General features: G+C 44.7%; 1 protein-coding gene across 1 annotated transcript in view; it reads left to right on the forward strand.

Moving 5' to 3' along the window:
• The window catches only part of LOC139379488 (NACHT and WD repeat domain-containing protein 2), an 81,299-nt gene that overhangs the window by 51,780 nt on the left and 5,812 nt on the right, over positions 1-23,707 (forward strand). Inside the window, exons 4-6 of the mRNA XM_071122304.1 lie at positions 16,841-17,044; positions 21,316-21,466; positions 22,912-23,501. Coding sequence (XP_070978405.1) covers positions 16,841-17,044; positions 21,316-21,466; positions 22,912-23,501 — 945 coding nt within the window. The remainder of the gene's footprint in view (positions 1-16,840; positions 17,045-21,315; positions 21,467-22,911; positions 23,502-23,707) is intronic.

Genomic DNA, 23,707 nt, shown 5'->3' on the forward strand with positions numbered 1-23,707 from the left:
GAAGGCTGGAGACCTAAAGGCTGAAGACCTAAAGGCTGAAGACCTGAAGGCTGAAGACCTGAAGGCTGAAGACCCTAAACGCTGAAGACCTGAAGGCTGAAGACCTAAAAGCTGAAGACCTGAAGGCTGAAGACCTAAAGGCTGAAGACCTAAAGGCTGAAGACCTGAAAGCTGAAGACCTGAAAACTGAAGACCTACAGTAAAGGCTATAGTATAGTGTGAGATTAGAATATGACTGTGGTGGTGATTCTGTATTTCATCATGCAAATACAGATCTCTACACACACACACACACTGAGCAGTCCAAATCCCACCACAGTATTAAAACCTGAAGAGGCACATCTAACCCTTCGTGGTCTTCTAGCTCCAACACAGCCCCAGAGGTCCCTCTAGCCTGTCTGTCTGCCTATCCACATGGTGGTGGGAGTCACTTCAAAGTCTGTTCCGGGGGAGGTGGCTGCACGAGAGAATCGCAGCTGACACGGCTGTCACTGCTCCCTGGGTGAACACATGGCTCAGAGGAGGGATGATGGAGAGAGAGGAAAGGAAGGGGGGGATGCTAGAGGGATGTGTGTGTGAGAGAGAGAGAGAGAGAGAGAGAGAGAGAGAGAGAGAGAGAGAGAGAGAGAGAGAGAGAGAGAGAGAGAGAGAGAGAGAGAGAGAGGGAGAGAGGGAGAGAGAGCGGGGAGCGAGATAGAGACAGAGGGAGAGACAGAGAGAGACAGAGGGAGAGACAGAGAGAGACAGAGGGAGAGCGAGAGAGAGAGAGACAGAGAGAGAGCGAGAGAGAGAGGAGGTTAAATATTCCTTCTCTGGTTTCAGCAGTTTAGAGCAGGCTCAGCGTTGCCTCCTGTCCACAGTGGATGGGTTTGGATCAGCTTTATGATCCTCCTAGCTTTCCTTTCCTCTTTCCTTTCCTTTCCTCTTTCCTTTCGTTTCCTCTTTCCTTTCCTTTCCTCTTTCCTTTCCTTCCTCAGGTCTTTCTGTCACATCATCGGGTTACTGTCTGCAAACACTGTACTGTTTTATTGGCAAGTTACTATTAGATAACATTCCTTTATAATGTAATATTGACTCTAGAGGGATGTCATAGGCTATAAAATGGTGTCTCACTCTATGAAGCATACTGTCTGTGTACAGTGTATGATGACAACATTTCTAAATAATGTGTTATCTGTTGTGGTTGACACGCCAGTAGGTGTCACTAGTGGAAATTACGGTCTCACATATAAGACAGGTGGCACTGCAGGGCCAGTAAACACACACACACACACACACACACACACACACACACACACACACACACACACACACACACACACACACACACACACACACACACACACACACACACATACACACACACACACACACACACACACACACACATCCACACACACACACACACACACACACACACACACACACACACACACACACACACACACACACACACACACACACACACACACACACACACACACACACCCACAAACACACACCCCCACACACACACACACATGCATACACACACACACAAACACACACAAACATGCACACAGAGAGAATCACACCTGTAGGGGCTTTTTTCAAACCTGTCGACCTGTTGGCGCAAATAAGGCAGGTTTCCATAGCGATGCCAGGGGTTGGCATGGTGATGGTGTCATTGACCCAGAGATTAAGCATGACAATGAGGCGTGACTGGATTATTCCTCTCCCGACCGACTAGAATTCTCTAAAACGATGGACTTCAATACCCCTTCACAAAATTCAGTTGTTTTCCCTGTTTTTGCCACTTTCTTTTTTCATCTTAGTTCCTCTTGCCTAATGGAAATATCATGTTATTTTGCTGAGGTGTAAGAGGAGGGTGTGCAGTTAAACTGTAACACAGCTGCTTTTTTTACAGCACAGTAAACTGCCACTCAGTCTACATGATGTCAGTGTTAAGCCGATACGCCTGGTTGGAGACTTGCATTCCGAGAAAGCAACCTGGCCTCAGGGGTAGACGTAACATAATAAAAATTAATTTTTATGTGACGTATAAATTTGGTAACGTTAGCTAGGTGGCTAATGCTAACGTTAGCTAGGTGGCTAATGCTAACGTTAGCTAGGTGGCTAAGGTTAGCTAGGTGGCTAAATAGTGAATGGTAATGTTAGCTAGGTGACTAACGCTAACATTAGCTAGGTGGCTAGGTGGCTAACGCTAATGTGAGCTAAGCTTTGTGTTAAGGTTAAGGTTAGGCTTAGGAGTAAGGTTAAAGGGTTAAGGTTATGGGAAGGGTTAGCTAACATGCTAAGTAGTTTTTAAGTATCTAAAAGGTAATAAATTGTCGGTGATCTTTGGGTTTCTAGACGTTCACGTTATACGCCAACTCCTCCACCCGACCAACCACCCTCCTTTTGTTTTTGCCTTAAGTTATCTTCAGTCTTATGTAACCACACCAAAAGTAACATACCTTGTCATTACTATTGTGAGTTTCATTTACTATGTTGCATCTAGTCTATGAGACCAGGCTGGAGAAAGTAGTTTTACAGGTCAATGGCATGGGGAAGCCATCTTAACACAAAAAGAGGGCAAACAGAAAAACCCGATAATCAGACATAATCACAGATTCTGGTCACCAAAAGCCTTATCAGAAGGGATTTCCCATCGCCTGCCAGTCAAACCAGATTAGTGTTGATGATTGATGCTAACACGAAGAATAGCGTCAAACAGTTTTCAAAGTGTTCAATGTTTTAATAAGTAGATTTACACCAGTCTCCATGACCTATCAGATTACTGTGATTATTTATATTGTTCTTGTTCCATGACATCTTGGTTCATATTTTCCTAATTTACATTTGTTCTCCTGTATTCTTAAAGCACAAATATATGTGTTCCTTTCCCTTCAAAATTCAATGCAATGGTTAAGAGGGCTATTTTATAGCCATATTGATTCATTGATTTGTTGGCTGATTCATATCCGCTATAATATTCCTATAGTGCCCCACACCTCATTGGAGTGAATCTCCCAAGCAGAGGAGTGCAGCTAAATACTGCAGATTTTTTTTATCCCACAAGAAAACTATCCTCCTCCTCCTCCCTGCTCCTCCCACCACACGGCTCCTCCCTGCTCCTCCCCCTCCCTCCCTCCTCCTCCCTGCTCCCTTCTCCCCCCCTTCCCTCCCTCCCTCCTCCTCCCTCCTCCTCCCTCCTCCTCCCTGCTCCTCCTCCCCCCCCTCCTCCTCCCCCTCCCTCCTCCTCCTCCCCCTCCCTCCTCCTCCTCCTCCTCTGCTCCTCCCCTTCCCTCCCTTCTCCTTCCCTTCCCTCCCTTCTCCTCCCCTTCCCTCCCTTCTCCTCCTCCCTGCTCCCTTCTCCTCCCCTTCTCTCCCTCCTCCTCCCTGCTCCCTTCTCCTCCCCTTCCATCCATCCATCCTCCTCCCCTCCCTCTCTTCTGCCACCACATTCTCCCTCCCTCCCTCCCTCCCTCCCTAAACACATCCAAAGTTTCAGTCTGTCAACCTTGGTCCCTTCTTCTACAGTAGTTGGCAAGGTTCCAAGCGTGTAATGCTTTCAGGCTAAGGCAGGTTGGGTGATAAAGTTACCCAGAGAAACTGAGGCCATTTTTTTGTACTGTTCTTCTGGGCAGCAGAGAGAGGGAGGGAGGGAGGAAGGAAGGAAGGAAGGAAGGAAGGAAGGAAGGAAGGAAGGAAGGAAGGAAGGAAGGAAGGAAGGAAGGAACCTGTGTGTGTGTGACAGGACAGTACATAGAGGGCCAATCACCAACAAATGCACTCACACACATGCACACACACACTCACACACATGCACACACACACACTCACAGTTACTCAGCCACCCTGTCCTTCCCTGCTGTCCCTGCAAGGCAAGCTGACAGAGACTTTGTCAGCAGCTCAGAGAATGAATGACTCTCCCTCCCTCGCTCTCTTTCAATCTCAATCTCTTTCTCTTTCTCTTTCTCTCTCTCACTCTCTCTCTCGCGCTCTCTTTCTCTCTCTCTCTGTCTCTTTCTCTTTCTCTCTCTCTCACTCTCTCTCCCTCTCTCTCTCACTCTCTTTCTCTCTCTCTGTCTCTCTCTTTCTCTTTCTCTCTCTCTCCCACTCTCTCTCTCTCTCGCTCTCTCTCTCGCACTCTGTCTCTGTCTCTCTCTCTCTGTCTCTCTCTCTCTCTCTCTCTCTCTCTCTCTCAATTCAATTCAATTCAAGGGGCTTCATTGGCATGGGAAACATATGTTAACATTGCCAAAGCAAGTGAAGTAGATAATAATGAATAATAATAATGAACAGAATACATTAAACTCACAGAAGTTCCAAAAGAGTAAAGGCATTACAAATGTCATATTCTCTCTCTCTCTCTCTTCTGTTCTGTAGTTCCACACAAACTGTTCTGTAGTCCCCAAACAAACTGTTCTGTAGTCCCAAACAAACTGTTCTGTAGTCCCAAACAAACTGTTCTGTAGTTCCAAACAAACTGTTCTGTAGTTCCACACAAACTGTTCTGTAGTCCCACACAAACTGTTCTGTAGTCCCCACACAAACTGTTCTGTAGTTCTAAACAAACTGTTCTGTAGTTCCACACAAACTGTTCTGTAGTTCCACACAAACTGTTCTGTAGTCCCACACAAACTGTTCTGTAGTCCCAAACAAACTGTTCTGTAGTTCTAAACAAACTGTTCTGTAGTTCTAAACAAACTGTTCTGTAGTTCCAAACAAACTGTTCTGTAGTTCTAAACAAACTGTTCTGTAGTCCCCACACAAACTGTTCTGTAGTTCCACACAAACTGTTCTGTAGTCCCACACAAACTGTTCTGTAGTCCCAAACAAACTGTTCTGTAGTCCCCACACAAACTGTTCTGTAGTCCCACACAAACTGTTCTGTAGTCCCACACAAACTGTTCTGTAGTCCCCACACAAACTGTTCTGTAGTCCCAAACAAACTGTTCTGTAGTCCCAAACAAACTGTTCTGTAGTTCCACACAAACTGTTCTGTAGTTCCACACAAACTGTTCTGTAGTCCCACACAAACTGTTCTGTAGTTCCACACAAACTGTTCTGTAGTTCCACACAAACTGTTCTGTAGTCCCACACAAACTGTTCTGTAGTCCCACACAAACTGTTCTGTAGTCCCACACAAACTGTTCTGTAGTCCCCACACAAACTGTTCTGTAGTCCCACACAAACTGTTCTGTAGTTCTAAACAAACTGTTCTGTAGTTCTAAACAAACTGTTCTGTAGTTCCACACAAACTGTTCTGTAGTTCTAAACAAACTGTTCTGTAGTCCCCACACAAACTGTTCTGTAGTTCCACACAAACTGTTCTGTAGTCCCACACAAACTGTTCTGTAGTCCCAAACAAACTGTTCTGTAGTCCCCACACAAACTGTTCTGTAGTCCCACACAAACTGTTCTGTAGTCCCACACAAACTGTTCTGTAGTCCCCACACAAACTGTTCTGTAGTCCCAAACAAACTGTTCTGTAGTCCCAAACAAACTGTTCTGTAGTTCCACACAAACTGTTCTGTAGTTCCACACAAACTGTTCTGTAGTCCCACACAAACTGTTCTGTAGTCCCCACACAAACTGTTCTGTAGTCCCACACAAACTGTTCTGTAGTCCCCACACAAACTGTTCTGTAGTCCCAAACAAACTGTTCTGTAGTTCCAAACAAACTGTTCTGTAGTTCCACACAAACTGTTCTGTAGTCCCACACAAACTGTTCTGTAGTCCCCACACAAACTGTTCTGTAGTTCTAAACAAACTGTTCTGTAGTTCCACACAAACTGTTCTGTAGTTCTAAACAAACTGTTCTGTAGTCCCACACAAACTGTTCTGTAGTTCTAAACAAACTGTTCTGTAGTCCCAAACAAACTGTTCTGTAGTTCTAAACAAACTGTTCTGTAGTTCTAAACAAACTGTTCTGTAGTTCCACACAAACTGTTCTGTAGTTCTAAACAAACTGTTCTGTAGTCCCCACACAAACTGTTCTGTAGTTCCACACAAACTGTTCTGTAGTCCCACACAAACTGTTCTGTAGTCCCAAACAAACTGTTCTGTAGTCCCCACACAAACTGTTCTGTAGTCCCACACAAACTGTTCTGTAGTCCCACACAAACTGTTCTGTAGTCCCCACACAAACTGTTCTGTAGTCCCAAACAAACTGTTCTGTAGTCCCAAACAAACTGTTCTGTAGTTCCACACAAACTGTTCTGTAGTTCCACACAAACTGTTCTGTAGTCCCACACAAACTGTTCTGTAGTCCCACACAAACTGTTCTGTAGTCCCACACAAACTGTTCTGTAGTCCCCACACAAACTGTTCTGTAGTCCCACACAAACTGTTCTGTAGTCCCAAACAAACTGTTCTGTAGTTCCACACAAACTGTTCTGTAGTCCCCACACAAACTGTTCTGTAGTCCCCACACAAACTGTTCTGTAGTCCCAAACAAACTGTTCTGTAGTTCCACACAAACTGTTCTGTAGTCCCCACACAAACTGTTCTGTAGTCCCCACACAAACTGTTCTGTAGTCCCAAACAAACTGTTCTGTAGTCCCAAACAAACTGTTCTGTAGTTCCACACAAACTGTTCTGTAGTTTCACACAAACTGTTCTGTAGTTCCACACAAACTGTTCTGTAGTTCCACACAAACTGTTCTGTAGTCCCAAACAAACTGTTCTGTAGTCCCACACAAACTGTTCTGTAGTCCCAAACAAACTGTTCTGTAGTCCCAAACAAACTGTTCTGTAGTTCCAAACAAACTGTTCTGTAGTTCCACACAAACTGTTCTGTAGTCCCACACAAACTGTTCTGTAGTCCCCACACAAACTGTTCTGTAGTTCTAAACAAACTGTTCTGTAGTTCTAAACAAACTGTTCTGTAGTTCCACACAAACTGTTCTGTAGTTCTAAACAAACTGTTCTGTAGTTCCACACAAACTGTTCTGTAGTCCCCACACAAAACTCCTTAACGCCTTAAACTGGCTCTGTAAAAGAAAACAGCTGATGGAGGGCTTTGATTGGAGCTGTTTCTATTTCCTAATGAGGAGAATGTATCTCATCTCCCGTTGTCTTTCAAAACTTTCCATTTCCTTCATGTCAGCGAGTTTTCTGTGATCTCAGTCAGCATCCATGTACAAACGACTGTCACTTGTGTCTTCAAACAGCCGACATGCCTTAACTCTCTCCCTCAGATCCCTCGGCAAGCAATTTCAGGGGAACTGCCTCAATTTTGTCCAACAGGCCCGAACAGAAATTGGTTTTGGCGGACATAATAGCTATCTAACCCCATTCACATGTCTTTCGCTGTATCTCAAAAGACCCACAATCCCAAACACAAGACACTCATTTGATCTTGTTCAGTGTTTCTCATCAAAAAGGCCTTTTCATCAACAAGACTCAGAGCTGAAGATACGACAAGTTACATAGACCAGTATTTCCCAACCCTGGTCCTCCAGTACCCCCAACCCTGGTCCTCCAGCACCCCCAACCCTGGTCCTCCAGTACCCCCAACCCTGGTCCTCCAGTACCCCCAACCCTGGTCCTCCAGTACCCCCAACCCTGGTCCTCCAGTACCCCCAACAGTGTTTCCAGGGTTGGGAGTGATGTTCTGCTCCTATTCTCCTCACATGCGTGTGATTCTGCACATCAAGCCTCAACTGGTAACTAACTGTTCCTAATAATGATAATGGTTTGGTGGTCGCTCAAAAGCATACTGAGTAGTGTGGCTACAGATAATTTACCAAAGTTACCAGAGTCTACAGTATGTAACAGAAAATATATTGCAATCTATCGTAACTTTGGTAATTTATACTTGAATAACTTTTATTTAAAATTATTCATATATAGACCATAAGGTTCAAGAGAAAATAGCCTAATTAATGAAAAAAGCATTTAATCAACAATGACATTAATATCAATTACCTCTACAACTCTTCCAAAAATTGACTTTTTTTCACATCTGCCACCAGTTTGGCCCCAAACCATTGACATCAAAAACGTAGTGAAACACAGTGCCTTCGAATGTATTCAGACCGCTTGACTTTTTACACATTTTGTTACGTTACAGCCTCATTCTAAAGTGGATTAAATAATAATGACATCATAATACCCCATAATGACATCATAATACCCCATAATGACATCACAATACCCCATAATGACATCATAATACCCCATAATGACATCACAATACCCCATAATGACATCATAATACCCCATAATGACATCACAATACCCCATAATGACATCATAATACCCCATAATGACATCACAATACCCCATAATGACATCACAATACCCCATGATGACATCATAATACCCCATAATGACATCATAATACCCCATAATGACATCACAATACCCCATAATGACAAAGCAAAACTGTTTTTTAGAAAACCATGAGGTAATTGTCTGTAGAGCTCCGAGACAGGATTGGGTCAAGGCACAGATGTGGGGAAGGGTGCCAAAACATTTCTGCAGCATTGAAGGTCCCCAAGAACACAGTGGCCTCCATCATTCTTAAATGAAAGAAGTTTGGAACCACCAAGACTCTTCCTAGAGCTGGCCGCCCGGCCAAACTGAGCAATCGGGGGAGAAGGGCCTTGGTCAGGGAGGTATCAAAGAACCCGATGGTCACTCTGACAGAGCTCTAGAGTTCCTCTGTTGAGATGGGAGAACCTTCCAGAATGACAACCTTCTCTGCAGCACTCCACCAATCAGGCCTTTATGGTAGAGTGGCCAGACAGAAGCCACTCCTCAGTAAAAAGCACATGACACACACTTGGAGTTTGCCAAAAGTCACCTAAAGACTCTCAGACCACGAGAAACAAGATTCTCTGGTCTGATGAAACCAAGATTGAACTCTTTGGCCAGAATGTTAAGCGTCACATCTGGAGGAAACCTGGCACCATCCCTACGGTGAAGCATGGTGGTGGCAGAATCATGCTGTGGGGATGTTTTTCAGTGGCAGGGACTGGGAGACTAGTCAGGATCAAGGCAAAGATGAACGGAGCAAAGTACAGCGAGATCCTTGATGAAAACCTGCTCCAGAGCCCTCAGGATCTCAGACTGATCTCAGGCGAAGGTTCACCTTCCAACAGGACCACGACCCTAAGCACACAGCCAAGACAACGGAGGAGTGGCTTCGGGACAAGTCTCTGAATGTCCTTCAGTGGCCCAGCCAGAGCCCGGACTTGAACCTATCAAGATCTATCTCTGGAGAGACCTGAAAATAGCTGTGCAGCTACGCTCCCCATCCAACCTGACAGAGTTTGAGAGAATCTGCAGAGAAGAATGTGAGAAACTCCCCAAATACAGGTGTGCCAAGCTTGTAGCGTCATACCCAAGAAGTCTTGAGGTTGTAATTACTGCCAAAGGTGCTTCAAGAAAGTATTGAGTAAAGGGTCTGAATACTTTCCTAAGGCAGCATATATAAATTGTGTAAAATATATATATATATATATATATAAAATAATAATCTAAAGGGTATTTCATGTGGAAAGCCTCATAACACCACATTCACTATGTTGATGGTTTTATATTTATTTTGTTTTATTTTGTTTTAAAGTTTTTTTTAATAATTTAATTCTTAAAAATATTTGACATGTGATAAGGCCACACAGAGGGCCCGAGATCATTACAGACACCGGTGATAATCTGGCGTACCCCCAAAAAAGGCCACTAGATATACCCCAGTATATAGCCTCGTTATTGTTATGTACTTTTCTTGTGTTACTTTTTTCTTGGGTTTTTACTTCTTGATTTTACATTTTTTTTCTTCACATTAGTTTATTTCATAAATAATTACATAACTCTTATTTATTGAACTTCATTGTTGGTTAAGGGCTTGTAAGTAAGGATTTCACGGGAAGGTCTAAACCTGTTGTATTCGGTGCTGTCATGAACACGATGGGAGACAGAGAGCTGGTTTCAAGCGCAGGTGTTGTAAAGGACCACAGCAGGAGGCAGGTAGCTGGGTCCCGGGGCAGGCAGAAGGCCATACACAGGAGGATGCAGGTAGCTGGGTCCAGGGGCAGGCAGAAGGTCATACACAAGAGGAGGCAGGTAGCTGGGTCCAGGGGCAGGCAGAAGGTCATACACAGGAGGTCCAAAAGGGCAACAGTACAGGCAGGGAAAAGGCTAGTAACGTAGTCCGGGAGATCAGGCAATAGGTAGATAACAGGAAATCCGATAGGCTAAAGTACAGGCAGGGAATAGGCGTCATTAGTGAGGCAGGCAAAAACTATCATACATGGGATGAGTAGATTACAGTACAAACAGCGCTCCGACTAGCCATGTGTCACAAAACAAACAACACCTCACAATGATGAGGTGCAAAGAACTGGACTAAATAGTGTGTGATAATGACATACAGATGTGTGAACAGGTGATCAGAATTCAGGTGATTGGGATCTGGAGAGTGAGCTGCGTTCAGGAGATCTACGTGTTTGAGAGTGTGAGATGGAAAGTGGGCTGGAAAGTGAGCTGCGTTCGGGGGATCTATGTGTTTGAGAGTGTGAGCTGGAAAGTGGGCTGGAGAGTGAGCTGCGTTCAGGGGATCTACGTGTTTGAGAGTGTGAGATGGAAAGTGGGCTGGAGAGTGAGTTTTGAGTAATATCCTCTCCCTTTGCGACCCTAGTTTTGAGTAATATCCTCTCCCTTTGCGACCCTAGTTTTGAGTAATATCCTCACCCTTTGCGACCCTAGTTTTGAGTAATATCCTCTCCCTTTGCGACCCTAGTTTTGAGTAATATCCTCACCCTTTGCGACCCTAGTTTTGAGTAATATCCTCTCCCTTTGCGACCCTAGTTTTGAGTAATATCCTCTCCCTTTACGACCCTAGTTTTGAGTAATATCCTCTCCCTTTGCGACCCTAGTTTTGACTAATATCCTCACCCTTTGCGACCCTAGTTTTGAGTAATATCCTCTCCCTCTGCGACCCTAGTTTTGAGTAATATCCTCACCCTTTGCGACCCTAGTTTTGAGTAATATCCTCTCCCTTTGCGACCCTAGTTTTGAGTAATATCCTCTCCCTTTACGACCCTAGTTTTGAGTAATATCCTCTCCCTCTGCGACCCTAGTTTTGAGTAATATCCTCACCCTTTGCGACCCTAGTTTTGAGTAATATCCTCTCCCTTTGCGACCCTAGTTTTGAGTAATATCCTCTCCCTTTACGACCCTAGTTTTGAGTAATATCCTCTCCCTTTGCGACCCTAGTTTTGAGTAATATCCTCACCCTTTGCGACCCTAGTTTTGAGTAATATCCTCTCCCTTTACGACCCTAGTTTTGAGTAATATCCTCTCCCTCTGCGACCCTAGTTTTGAGTGATATCCTCACCCTTTGCGACCCTAGTTTTGAGTAATATCCTCTCCCTCTGCGACCCTAGTTTTGAGTAATATCCTCTCCCTTTACGACCCTAGTTTTAAGTAATATCATCTCCCTTTACGACCCTAGTTTTGAGTAATATCCTCTCCCTTTGCGACCCTAGTTTTGAGTAATATCCTCTCCCTTTACGACCCTAGTTTTGAGTAATATCCTCTCCCTCTGCGACCCTAGTTTTAAGTAATATCCTCTCCCTTTACGACCCTAGTTTTGAGTAATATCCTCTCCCTCTGCGACCCTAGTTTTGAGTGATAAGATAATTAGTTAGTGCAGTGTCACGTTCTGACCTTTATTTCCTTTGTTTTGTCGTTATTTAGTATGGTCGAGTTGGGGTGGGCAGTCTATGTTTGTTTTTTTTTGTTTTGGGGCATTTCTATGTTTTGGCCTAGTATGGTTCTCAATCAGAGGCAGGTGTCATTAGTTGTCTCTGATTGAGAATCATACTTAGGTAGCCTGGGTTGCACTGCTTGTTTGTGGGTGATTGTCTATGTTAGTTGCTTGTGTCAGCACAGTCCTTAGGATAGCTTCACGGTCTTTATTTGTTTATTGTTTTTGTATTCAGTGTTCAGTTCTTTCTTTAATTAAATATTAATCATGAACACATACCACGCCGCATTTTGGTCCTCCGATCCTTCTCGCCTCTCCTCTTCAGATGAAGAGGAGGACGACTGTGACATGCAGATTATTTCAGCCTGGTTGGCAGAGATTATGTGATTAAAACACTATTATTCTATCAAGCATGTGTGAGTGGTTGGGTTTTATATAATTTTGTATCCCTGGCCAAATTATTATAGGGAGAGAGTGGTGATGCTTGTGTCACTGTTCAAGATGATAATGATGACGATTATAGCATTCATGACAACAACCTTTAACCTCATCTTATATGTGCATACATTCTCAGTTCCATTTTTCCATGTGCTGACGACAGTGGAGGCTGCTGAGGGGATGGCAGCTCATAGTAATGGCTGGCATGCAGTGTAATGGAATGTTTGATACCGTTTGATCTAGAAGCGAAAGAAACACACACCTGTTTAGGAGAGGTGCTGGCTAGCAGAGTAGAACACCTGTTTAGGAGAGGTGCTGGCTAGCAGAGTAGAACACCTGTTTAGGAGAGGTGCTGGCTAGCAGAGTAGAACACCTGTTTAGGCGAGGTTCTGGCTAGCAGAGTAGAACACCTGTTTAGGAGAGGTGCAGGCTAGCAGAGTAGAACACCTGTTTAGGAGAGGTGCTGGCTAGCAGAGTAGAACACCTGTTTAGGAGAGGTGCTGGCTAGCAGAGTAGAACACCTGTTTAGGCGAGGTTCTGGCTAGCAGAGTAGAACACCTGTTTAGGAGAGGTGCAGGCTAGCAGAGTAGAACACCTGTTTAGGAGAGGTGCTGGCTAGCAGAGTAGAACACCTGTTTAGGAGAGGTGCTGGCTAGCAGAGTAGAACACCTGTTTAGGAGAGGTGCTGGCTAGCAGAGTAGAACTACTGTTTAGGAGAGGTGCTGGCTAGCGGAGTAAAACACCTGTTTAGGAGAGGTGCTGGCTAGCAGAGTAGAACACCTGTTTAGGAGAGGTGCTGGCTAGCAGAGTAGAACACCTGTTTAGGAGAGGCGCTGGCTAGCAGAGTAGAACACCTGTTTAGGAGAGGTGCTGTCTAACAGAGTAGAACACCTGTTTAGGAGAGGTGCTGTTGAGTAGAACACCTGTTTAGAGAGGTGCTGGCTAGCAGAGTAGAACACCTGTTTAGCTAGCTGAGTAGAACACCTGTTTAGGAGAGGTGCTGGCTAGCTGAGTAGAACACCTGTTTAGGAGAGGTGCTGGCTAGCAGAGTAGAACACCTGTTTAGGAGAGGTACTGGCTAGCTGAGTAGAACACCTGTTTAGGAGAGGTGCTGGCTAGCAGAGTAGAACACCTGTTTAGTAGAGCAGAGTAGAACACCTGTTTAGGAGAGGTGCTGGCTAGCAGAGTAGACCTGTTTAGGAGAGGTGCTGGCTAGCAGAGTAGAACACCTGTTTAGGAGAGGTGCTGGCTAGCAGAGTAGAACACCTGTTTAGGAGTAGAACACCTGTTTAGGAGAGGTACTGGCTAGCTGAGTAGAACACCTGTTTAGGAGAGGTGCTGGCTAGCAGAGTAGAACACCTGTTTAGGAGAGGTGCTGGCTAGCAGAGTAGAACACCTGTTTAGGAGAGGTGCTGGCTAGCAGAGTAGAACACCTGTTTAGGAGAGGTGCTGGCTAGCAGAGTAGAACACCTGTTTAGGAGTAGAACACCTGTTTAGGAGAGGTACTGGCAGAGTAGAACAGAGTAGAACACCTGTTTAGGAGAGGTGCTGGCTAACAGAGTAGAATACAGAGTAGAATACCTGTTTAGGAGAAGTTCTGGCAGGAGAGGTGCTGGCTAGCAGAGTAGAACACCTGTTTATGAGATGTGCTGGCTAGCAGAGTAGAACACCTGTTTAGGAGAGGTGCTGGCTAGCAGAGTAGAACACCTGTTTAGGAGAGGTGCTGGCTAGCAGAGTAGAACACCTGTTTAGGAGAGGTGCTGGCTAGCAGAGTAGAACACCTGTTTAGGAGATGTGCTGGCAGAGTAGAACACCTGTTTAGGAGAGGTGCTGGCTAACAGAGTAGAATACTTTTTTAGGTGAAGTTCTGGCAGAGTAGAACACCTGTTTAGGAGAGGTTCTGGCTAGCAGAGTAGAACACCTGTTTAGGAGAGGTACTGGCTAGCTGAGTAGAACACCTGTTTAGGAGAGGTGCTGGCTAGCAGAGTAGAACACCTGTTTAGGAGTAGAACACCTGTTTAGGAGAGGTACTGGCTAGCTGAGTAGAACACCTGTTTAGGAGAGGTGCTGGCTAGCAGAGTAGAACACCTGTTTAGGAGAGGTGCTGGCTAGCAGAGTAGAACACCTGTTTAGGAGAGGTGCTGGCTAGCAGAGTAGAACACCTGTTTATGAGATGTGCTGGCTAGCAGAGTAGAACACCTGTTTAGGAGAGGTGCTGGCTAGCAGAGTAGAACACCTGTTTAGGAGAGGTGCTGGCTAGCAGAGTAGAACACCTGTTTAGGAGAGGTGCTGGCTAGCAGAGTAGAACACCTGTTTAGGAGAGGTGCTGGCTAGCAGAGGAGAGGTGCTGGCTAGCAGAGTAGAACACCTGTTTAGGAGAGGTGCTGGCTAGCAGAGTAGAACACCTGTTTAGGAGAGGTGCTGGCTAGCAGAGTAGAACACCTGTTTAGGAGAGGTGCTGGCTAGCAGAGTAGAACTGTTTAGGGCTAGCAGAGTAGAACACCTGTTTAGGAGATGTGCTGGCAGAGTAGAACACCTGTTTAGGAGAGGTGCTGGCTAGCAGAGTAGAACACCTGTTTAGGAGAGGTGCTGGCTAGCAGAGTAGAACACCTGTTTAGGAGAGGTGCTGGCTAGCAGAGTAGAACACCTGTTTAGGAGAGGTGCTGGCTAGCAGAGTAGAACACCTGTTTAGGAGAGGTGCTGGCTAGCAGAGTAGAACACCTGTTTAGGAGAGGTGCTGGCTAGCAGAGTAGAACACCTGTTTAGGAGATGTGCTGGCAGAGTAGAACACCTGTTTAGGAGAGGTGCTGGCTAGCAGAGTAGAACACCTGTTTAGGAGAGGTGCTGGCTAGCAGAGTAGAACACCTGTTTAGGAGATGTGCTGGCAGAGTAGAACACCTGTTTAGGAGATGTGCTGGCTAGCAGAGTAGAACACCTGTTTAGGAGATGTGCTGGCAGAGTAGAACACCTGTTTAGGAGAGGTGCTGGCTAGCAGAGTAGAACACCTGTTTAGGAGAGGTGCTGGCTAGCAGAGTAGAACACCTGTTTAGGAGATGTGCTGGCAGAGTAGAACACCTGTTTAGGAGATGTGCTGGCTAGCAGAGTAGAACACCTGTTTAGGAGATGTGCTGGCTAGCAGAGTAGAACACCTGTTTAGGAGAGGTGCTGGCTAGCAGAGTAGAACACCTGTTTAGGAGAGGTGCTGGCTAGCAGAGTAGAACACCTGTTTAGGAGAGGTGCTGGCTAGCAGAGTAGAACACCTGTTTAGGAGAGGTGCTGGCTAGCAGAGTAGAACACCTGTTTAGGAGATGTGCTGGCAGAGTAGAACACCTGTTTAGGAGAGGTGCTGGCTAGCAGAGTAGAACACCTGTTTAGAACACCTGTTTAGGCGAGGTGCTGGCTAGCAGAGTAGAACACCTGTTTAGGAGAGGTGCAGGCTAGCAGAGTAGAACACCTGTTTAGGAGAGGTGCTGGCTAGCAGAGTAGAACACCTGTTTAGGAGAGGTGCTGGCTAGCAGAGTAGAACACCTGTTTAGGAGAGGTGCTGGCTAGCAGAGTAGAACACCTGTTTAGGAGATGTGCTGGCTAGCGGAGTAAAACACCTGTTTAGGAGAGGTGCTGGCTAGCAGAGTAGAACACCTGTTTAGGAGAGGTGCTGGCTAGCAGAGTAGAACACCTGTTTAGGAGAGGCGCTGGCTAGCAGAGTAGAACACCTGTTTAGGAGAGGTGCTGGCTAGCAGAGTAGAACACCTGTTTAGGAGAGGTGCTGGCAGAGTAGAACACCTGTTTAGGAGAGGTGCTGGCTAGCAGAGTAGAAATCTTGAAAAAGAAAAGGAGAACCTCTCACTCTTGGAGCTCAGATATAATAATTGAATCATCTAATAACCAACGTTTCGACAGACAAGATGTCTTCATCAGGTTATGATACCGTTTGATTCTGTCTCCATTCACTCCATTCCAGACATTGTTAATGAGCCGTCCTCCTCTCAGCAGCCTCCACTGACCGACGAACCGAACCCATACTCCTGTTGTTTTCATTCCATTCGATTAATGTCCATTCAAAGCAGCTACCAGCACACTGAGAAGGATCACAGACCAATCAAAACAATACAATCCTGATACACTCAGCACATCAGCTATCGCTGGATGGCCCTGACCACTCACTCTGCCTCGGTGTGTGTGTGTGTGTGTGTGTGTGTGTGTGTGTGTGTGTGTGTGTGTGTGTGTGTGTGTGTGTGTGTGTGTGTGTGTGTCTTTGAGTTTGAGTGTGTATGTTTGAGTGTGTGTATGTGTGTTTGAGTGTGTGTGTGTGTGTGTGTGTGTGTTTGAGTGTGTGTATGTGTGTTTGAGTGTGTGTATGTGTGTTTGAGTGTGTGTGTGTGTGTTTGAGAGTGTGTGTGTGTGTGTGTGTGTTTGAGTGTGTGTGTGTGCGTGCGTGCGTGCGTGAACTCTAAGCCAAGGCTGACATACCGATAGATAACACCCACGTGCCTTGCAGATAGCAGCCCGGTACACAGAAAACAAATGAAAGGCTGTCGTAAGGCACTTTAATGTGAAAATCACAAATTGCCTCAACGATACTCCTAGAATGAGAACAACTAGAAACCTTGAAAACCAATAATCATAGAAAGTCAAGCGATGATGATGATGATGATGATGACCGTTCAACCTCTCTCTGTCTTTCTTTCTTCCTCCCAGGGGCTGGTGGGAGAGAAGTATGGCAGTATCCGCGTGCCGGGGGAGGTGGAGGCTCCAGAGTTTGAGATGATCTTGGATGCGGCGGTGGAGGCGGGCCTAGACACACACATCCTGGAGGAGTGGTACTGTCGAGATGAGAACTCCGTGCCGCCGGCCTACTACCTCAAACCCAAAGCCCAGATGTTGAAGAACTACCAAAACTCAGTAAGTTCTGAACCCTTCTGCCTCAAAACCTACAGAACTGATACTCAGACCCAGTCGTTCTGGAATGACCGTGGGACGTGGCCAGGGTTCTCTTGCAGTGGAGGCTGGTGGGTTGAGCTATAGGAGGACAGTCTCATCGTAATGGCAGGAATGAAAGACATGGAACGGAGTCAAACGTGGTTCCCATGTGTGTGGCGTGATTGATACCGTTCCACCGTCCTCCTATAGCTCCTCCCACCAGCCTCCACTGTTCTCTTGGATCATATGGAAAAAGTCTAACTGAGTAGGTAGGTCTCAGTGAGACTAGGCCAAGATACTGAAGCATCCATATTCAGCAGACGCTATTATGCAGAGACTTACAGTAAGTGCATTCATCTTCAGATAGCTAGGTTGGACAACCACATCAGCAAAGTCAGTGAAATTAAAAACAATGTATCATATTTACATTGGAAAAAGGCAACCTTTCTGCTCTGTTTTAGTCGAAGCAAACTGTTACGCCCTTCACGTTCACATAAAGCACCCGTAATATTGGCCAGTAAAAGTCACCTGGAAACAGCTCTCTTAAAACTTCTAGACTTCAAGTTGCTTCCCCCATTAGAACGTGTTGTTCTAGTGGAACGTTTGAAACCTATAAACATTCACCTTGCACTTTCTTAAAAGCTTGTGTAACTACAGTAACTAAAGCTTTGTGATCTTACTGTGAGATGGCACTAGCAGTAAACATATCTGTGGCTCTCCGTGCAGCTGTCACAGTCCCCATGTCACTACAGTGTAACTACAGTAACTACAGTGTAACTACAGTAACTACAGTGTAACTATAGTAACTACAGTGTAACTATAGTAATTACAGTAACTAAAGCTTTGTAATCTTACTGTGAGTTGGCACTAGCAGTAAACACACATGTGGCTCTCCGTGCAGCTGTCACAGTCCCCATGTCACTACAGTGTAACTACAGTAACTACAGTGTAACTACAGTAACTACAGTAACTACAGTGTAACTACAGTAACTACAGTGTAATGACAGTAACTACAGTGTAACTACAGTAACTATAGTGGAACTACAGTAACTACAGTGTAACTACAGTAACTACAGTGTAACTACAGTAACTATAGTGTAACTGAAGTAACTACAGTGTAACTACAGTGTAACTACAGTAACTACAGTGTAACTACAGTAACTACAGTGTAACTACAGTAACTATAGTGTAACTATAGTGTAACTACAGTGTAACTACAGTAACTACAGTGTAACTACAGTGTCACTATAGTAACTACAGTGTAACTACAGTAACTACAGTGTAACTACAGTCACTACAGTGTAATTACAGTAACTACAGTGTAATTACAGTAACTACAGTGTAACTACAGTAACTACAGTGTAACTACAGTAACTACAGTAACTACAGTGTAACTACAGTCACTACAGTGTAATTACAGTAACTACAGTAACTACAGTAACTACAGCGCTCGGCTAGTTAGTCAAGTTAACAAGTTAAGCATTATAAGTACACTGTAACGGGTAGCTGAACGTTTGTCCATGCCTGTGTTTGGACAATATATAGCCTCACTATTGTTATTTTACTGCTGCTCTTTAATTATTTGTTACTTTTTTTTATTTTTATTGTACTTATCTATATTTTACTTAACACTTATTTTTCTTAAAACTGCATTGTTTGTTAAGGGCTTTTAAGTAAGCATTTCACTGTAAGGTCTACTACACCTGTTGTATTCAGCATTTCACTGTAAGGTCTACTACACCTGTTGTATTCAGCATTTCACTGTAAGGTCTACTACACCTGTTGTATTCAGCATTTCACTGTAAGGTCTACTACACCTGTTGTATTCAGCATTTCACTGTAAGGTCTACTACACCTGTTGTATTCAGCATTTCACTGTAAGGTCTACTACACCTGTTGTATTCAGCATTTCACTGTAAGGTCTACTACACCTGTTGTATTCAGCATTTCACTGTAAGGTCTACTACACCTGTTGTATTCAGCATTTCACTGTAAGGTCTACTACACCTGTTGTATTCAGCATTTCACTGTAAGGTCTACTACACCTGTTGTATTCAGCATTTCACTGTAAGGTCTACTACACCTGTTGTATTCAGCATTTCACTGTAAGGTCTACTACACCTGTTGTATTCAGCATTTTACTGTAAGGTCTACTACACCTGTTGTATTCAGCATTTCACTGTAAGTTCTACTACACCTGTTGTATTCAGCATTTCACTGTAAGGTCTACTACACCTGTTGTATTCAGCATTTCACTGTAAGGTCTACTACACCTGTTGTATTCAGCATTTCACTGTAAGGTCTACTACACCTGTTGTATTCAGCATTTCACTGTAAGGTCTACTACACCTGTTGTATTCAGCATTTCACTGTAAGGTCTACTACACCTGTTGTATTCAGCATTTTACTGTAAGGTCTACTACACCTGTTGTATTCAGCATTTCACTGTAAGTTCTACTACACCTGTTGTATTCAGCATTTCACTGTAAGGTCTACTACACCTGTTGTATTCAGCATTTCACTGTAAGGTCTACTACACCTGTTGTATTCAGCATTTCACTGTAAGGTCGACTACACCTGTTGTATTCAGCATTTCACTGTAAGGTCTACTACACCTGTTGTATTCTGCATTTCACTGTAAGGTCTACTACACCTGTTCTATTCAGCATTTCACTGTAAGGTCGACTACACCTGTTGTATTCAGCATTTCACTGTAAGGTCTACTACACCTGTTGTATTCAGCATTTCACTGTAAGGTCTACTACACCTGTTGTATTCAGCATTTCACTGTAAGGTCGACTACACCTGTTGTATTCAGCATTTCACTGTAAGGTCTACTACACCTGTTGTATTCGGCATTTCACTGTAAGGTCTACTACACCTGTTGTATTCAGCATTTCACTGTAAGGTCGACTACACCTGTTGTATTCAGCATTTCACTGTAAGGTCTATTACACCTGTTGTATTCGGCATTTCACTGTAAGGTCTACTACACCTGTTGTATTCAGCATTTCACTGTAAGGTCTACTACACCTGTTGTATTCAGCATTTCACTGTAAGGTCGACTACACCTGTTGTATTCAGCATTTCACTGTAAGGTCGACTACACCTGTTGTATTCAGCATTTCACTGTAAGGTCTACTACACCTGTTGTATTCAGCATTTCACTGTAAGGTCTACTACACCTGTTGTATTCAGCATTTCACTGTAAGGTCTACTACACCTGTTGTATTCGGCGCATGTGACAAATAACATTTGATTTGAGTTGATTTGATTTGTGCATGCCTGTGTGACGGTCACCTTGTCACTACAGTCCTCGGGCTAGTTAGTTAAGTAAAGCATTATAAGTACACTGTAGCGGGTAGCTGAACGTTTGTGCATGCCTGTGTGACGGTCACCTTGTCACTACAGTACTAGCTTTTAGCATGCCGACTTTGGCTAGCTGAACATTTAGCGCTTGTGTCACTCAATGCGGCTCCTCCTCTTGGTTGGAGGTTTGATGGAGGAGAACAGCACAGTTGGCCTGCTGGAACCTTCTCTCGTGAATCTCATGAACTTCCTGTCTCCAGCACAGGAGGTTGGTGGCACCTTAATTGGGGAGGACGGGCTCGTGGTAATGCCTGAGGCTGAATCAGAGGAATGGTATCAAATACGCATGGTGTCTATGTGTTTGATGCCATTCGCGCCGTTCCAGCCGTTATTAAGAGCCGTCTTCCCCTCAGCAGCCTCCACTGCTCTCCAAGGATTGGCGGGGCGGCAGGGTAGCCTAGTGGTTAGAGCGTTGGACCAGAAGGTTGCAAGTTCAAACCCCCGAGCTGACATCTGTCATTCTGCCCCTGAACAGGCAGTTAACCCACTGTTCCTAGGCCGTCATTGAAAATAAGAATTTGTTCTTAACTGACTTGCCTAGTTAAATAAAGGTAAAATTGAAAAAAGGATATCTACTGTAGTTCTATTGGTATCAGCAGATATAGATGTCCTCTATACTATCTCTGTGTGGGCCAGTTCAGCTTGTGGAGATACTGCATCGATTTGTTGTAGGCCCGAACAGTTTCTACCAACTTATCTTTAAGTTCTTTCCTTTTGCCTTCCCCCAAAAAAAGAAGCTCTCTGGCTTTGTTAAGACTGCCGTCTAAAATCATCAAAAGCATACCAATCGAGCTAGTTACTTATTGTTTAATCTACTCTATATGTTCCAACTGTGCGTCAATTTCAACATTAAAAAACTCCCTTTATCTCCCTGTCTTCTACAGATGGAGTCGAGCAGTGCAGCCAAGACGAAGAACGACAAGGCGTGGAGGAACGTGTCTGAGGAGATCAAGGGGATCTTCCGTAGGTCTGTCCTGCAGCTCCAGGAGAAGGGCACCATGAAGCCCCCTCAGGCCAAGAAATTCCTCTGTTCTGGTATGAAGGCTACTCCTATCCCCTTCTTCTTCTATGGTGTTAAACCATCAAACTCAGTATAGTATATTGTGTTATTTAGTGTTGTGGCGTTTTCTTGTTTTACTGAGCTACATTGTACAACCAAGATATGTGTGTGTGCGTTCATTTGACCTCCTAAAACATTTAACTGGGGAAGGCTTTAGTTAAATCAGTTAAGTCATTATTATGATGATTTTGTGGTAGCAATCAGTTTTTCTCATGAGCTAATGTACCATCAGGGAGTTTCTACTGATACGGAACATAGAGATAAACCGACACATGCAGACTAGATATATATATCCCCTTTAAAAAAAATATCGCTCTGTGTTTACAATTTAAAGTAGGTCTGCCCTAGAGGGCTCCTAAAGTATTCCAAAATTGGGTCTAATTACACTAAAAGTCACTCCGTTTTGGGTTAATGTAATGATCTCTGATTGAATTGGACACTGTCACCCATTTTGAGGGTGAAAGAGGAAGTAAGTGTGTTTCCGGTGTCTGCAAGGTGTTTCTCGGGGATATCTCTGTAGCCGTTCTAGGCTGATGTGATGTTTGTTGAGTTTTGTGGGACATGGGCATCATGGGTGCCGCTGGGTTTCTTTGTAGGCTAGGTGTTTGTACCTAGAGAGAACGCAGCAACACTGCTAGCAGCAGCCTGTTTTGTAATGAAAATAGGGAGAGTTTGGGGATTGTTTCCTGCTATGTTCCCCTGCTGAGCCATATATATATATATATACGCTGTGGACAAATTCACACAAAGTCATTTTACTTGATTACCATGCAGATTTCTATGCTTGATTTGTTCAAAGGCATAGCCAATGCTTATGTGTACGGGGGAAGAAAAAATACATTCAGTATGCCAGTTAATTGACTATACCGAGCTTCAAACAACGTTTATCTCCCCCCTTTTCTTTCCCCTCTGTCTTTTCTTACCGTCTACTCTATAGCACGCTGCAGTGTGGGCGACACGGGAGATGCTGGCAGAGTTTCAGTAGAACCGGCTCTTTGAGGGGGAGGGGTGTGGGGGGGTCGGGGGGCTGCAATGTTGGTTATGTGATTGCATCAACCGTCTCAAAAAAGGCTTAGGGGAAACATATCTAATCGCAGACTAAAGGCAGGCTAAAGACTGCCAGAATCTGTGTGGCTTCACTTAAAGACTCGCAAATCTCCCAAGTCTGTTTTGAAGACAAGCTTAGGAGCTCACAACAGAACCCAGTGCTAGTCTTTTTTCAAGCTACTTAGAAAAGTAGTAGGCCTGTAGTGTGGGTTCAGAAACAATAACTCACGTAATTTTGAACAATTTTAAGACTGCAAATCATGTGTGGATTAGCCTAACTCCTCAGAAATATTATATAGCAAGTTTCTTCAAGGACAAAAATGTTCTAACTTTTAATTGATTGTTTGTTTGTTTTTTCTCTCCCGTTTTTCAGCCTTGGAGGATGAGTTGGACTTTGCCTTGGGCAAACAAACGCCTGCCTTCCTCAAGAAGTGTGTCTGCTATATCCGCAAGATCTCCAACTTCGACCGGCACGCCAAACTCCCGGAGATGGCCAAGTACATGGACATCGTCGTCGCCGAGGACCGTGTCATGCGTAACCAGGAAGCCTACGAACGTCTTTTAAAAGTACGAGACGAGTTTATCCCCACGGTGGTGGCCTCGTCCAACCTCCGGGTCTACTCCTCTGTGACGCACTGCGACATGAAGCTAGGCTACTCCCAGGAAGTGGAGAGCCACTACGTTGAAGGCTTGTGTAAACAGTTCTACGAGGATATGGTGGACATCATCCAGGCCACGGTCCAGCAGAACTTTGACACAGAGACCGACCCCTTGTACGACGAGATCCTCCAGCACCTCTCCCTGTGTAAGAACTTCTCGGCCTTCTACGATTATAAGAGCGAGACGCTGGACCTGGTGCAGGAGTATCTGCTGCCGTCTAAAGGGAGTAGGATGAGCCCCCTGGTGGTCTACGGTGGGCCCTGCACGGGGAAGACACTGCTGCTGGCCCAGGTGGCCAAACAGGTGATTGACTGTACTGTTGGGGGTCTTAATGGGACTTCCTGGTTTAGATGTTGCAATAATAAAATGAAAGGCTTTAGCAATCACAATAAGGCATTTGTGTGAGGGATAATGTAAATTTTGGGGTCTATCTGTGTTCGTCCGCTTGAGTGCGTCTGTCTGTGTGTAAGAGTACGCAAGGGTGTAGATGTGCTCGCTACGCATGCATT

Source organism: Oncorhynchus clarkii, chromosome 21 (assembly GCF_045791955.1).
Source record: "Oncorhynchus clarkii lewisi isolate Uvic-CL-2024 chromosome 21, UVic_Ocla_1.0, whole genome shotgun sequence".
Lineage (NCBI taxonomy): Eukaryota > Metazoa > Chordata > Actinopteri > Salmoniformes > Salmonidae > Oncorhynchus > Oncorhynchus clarkii.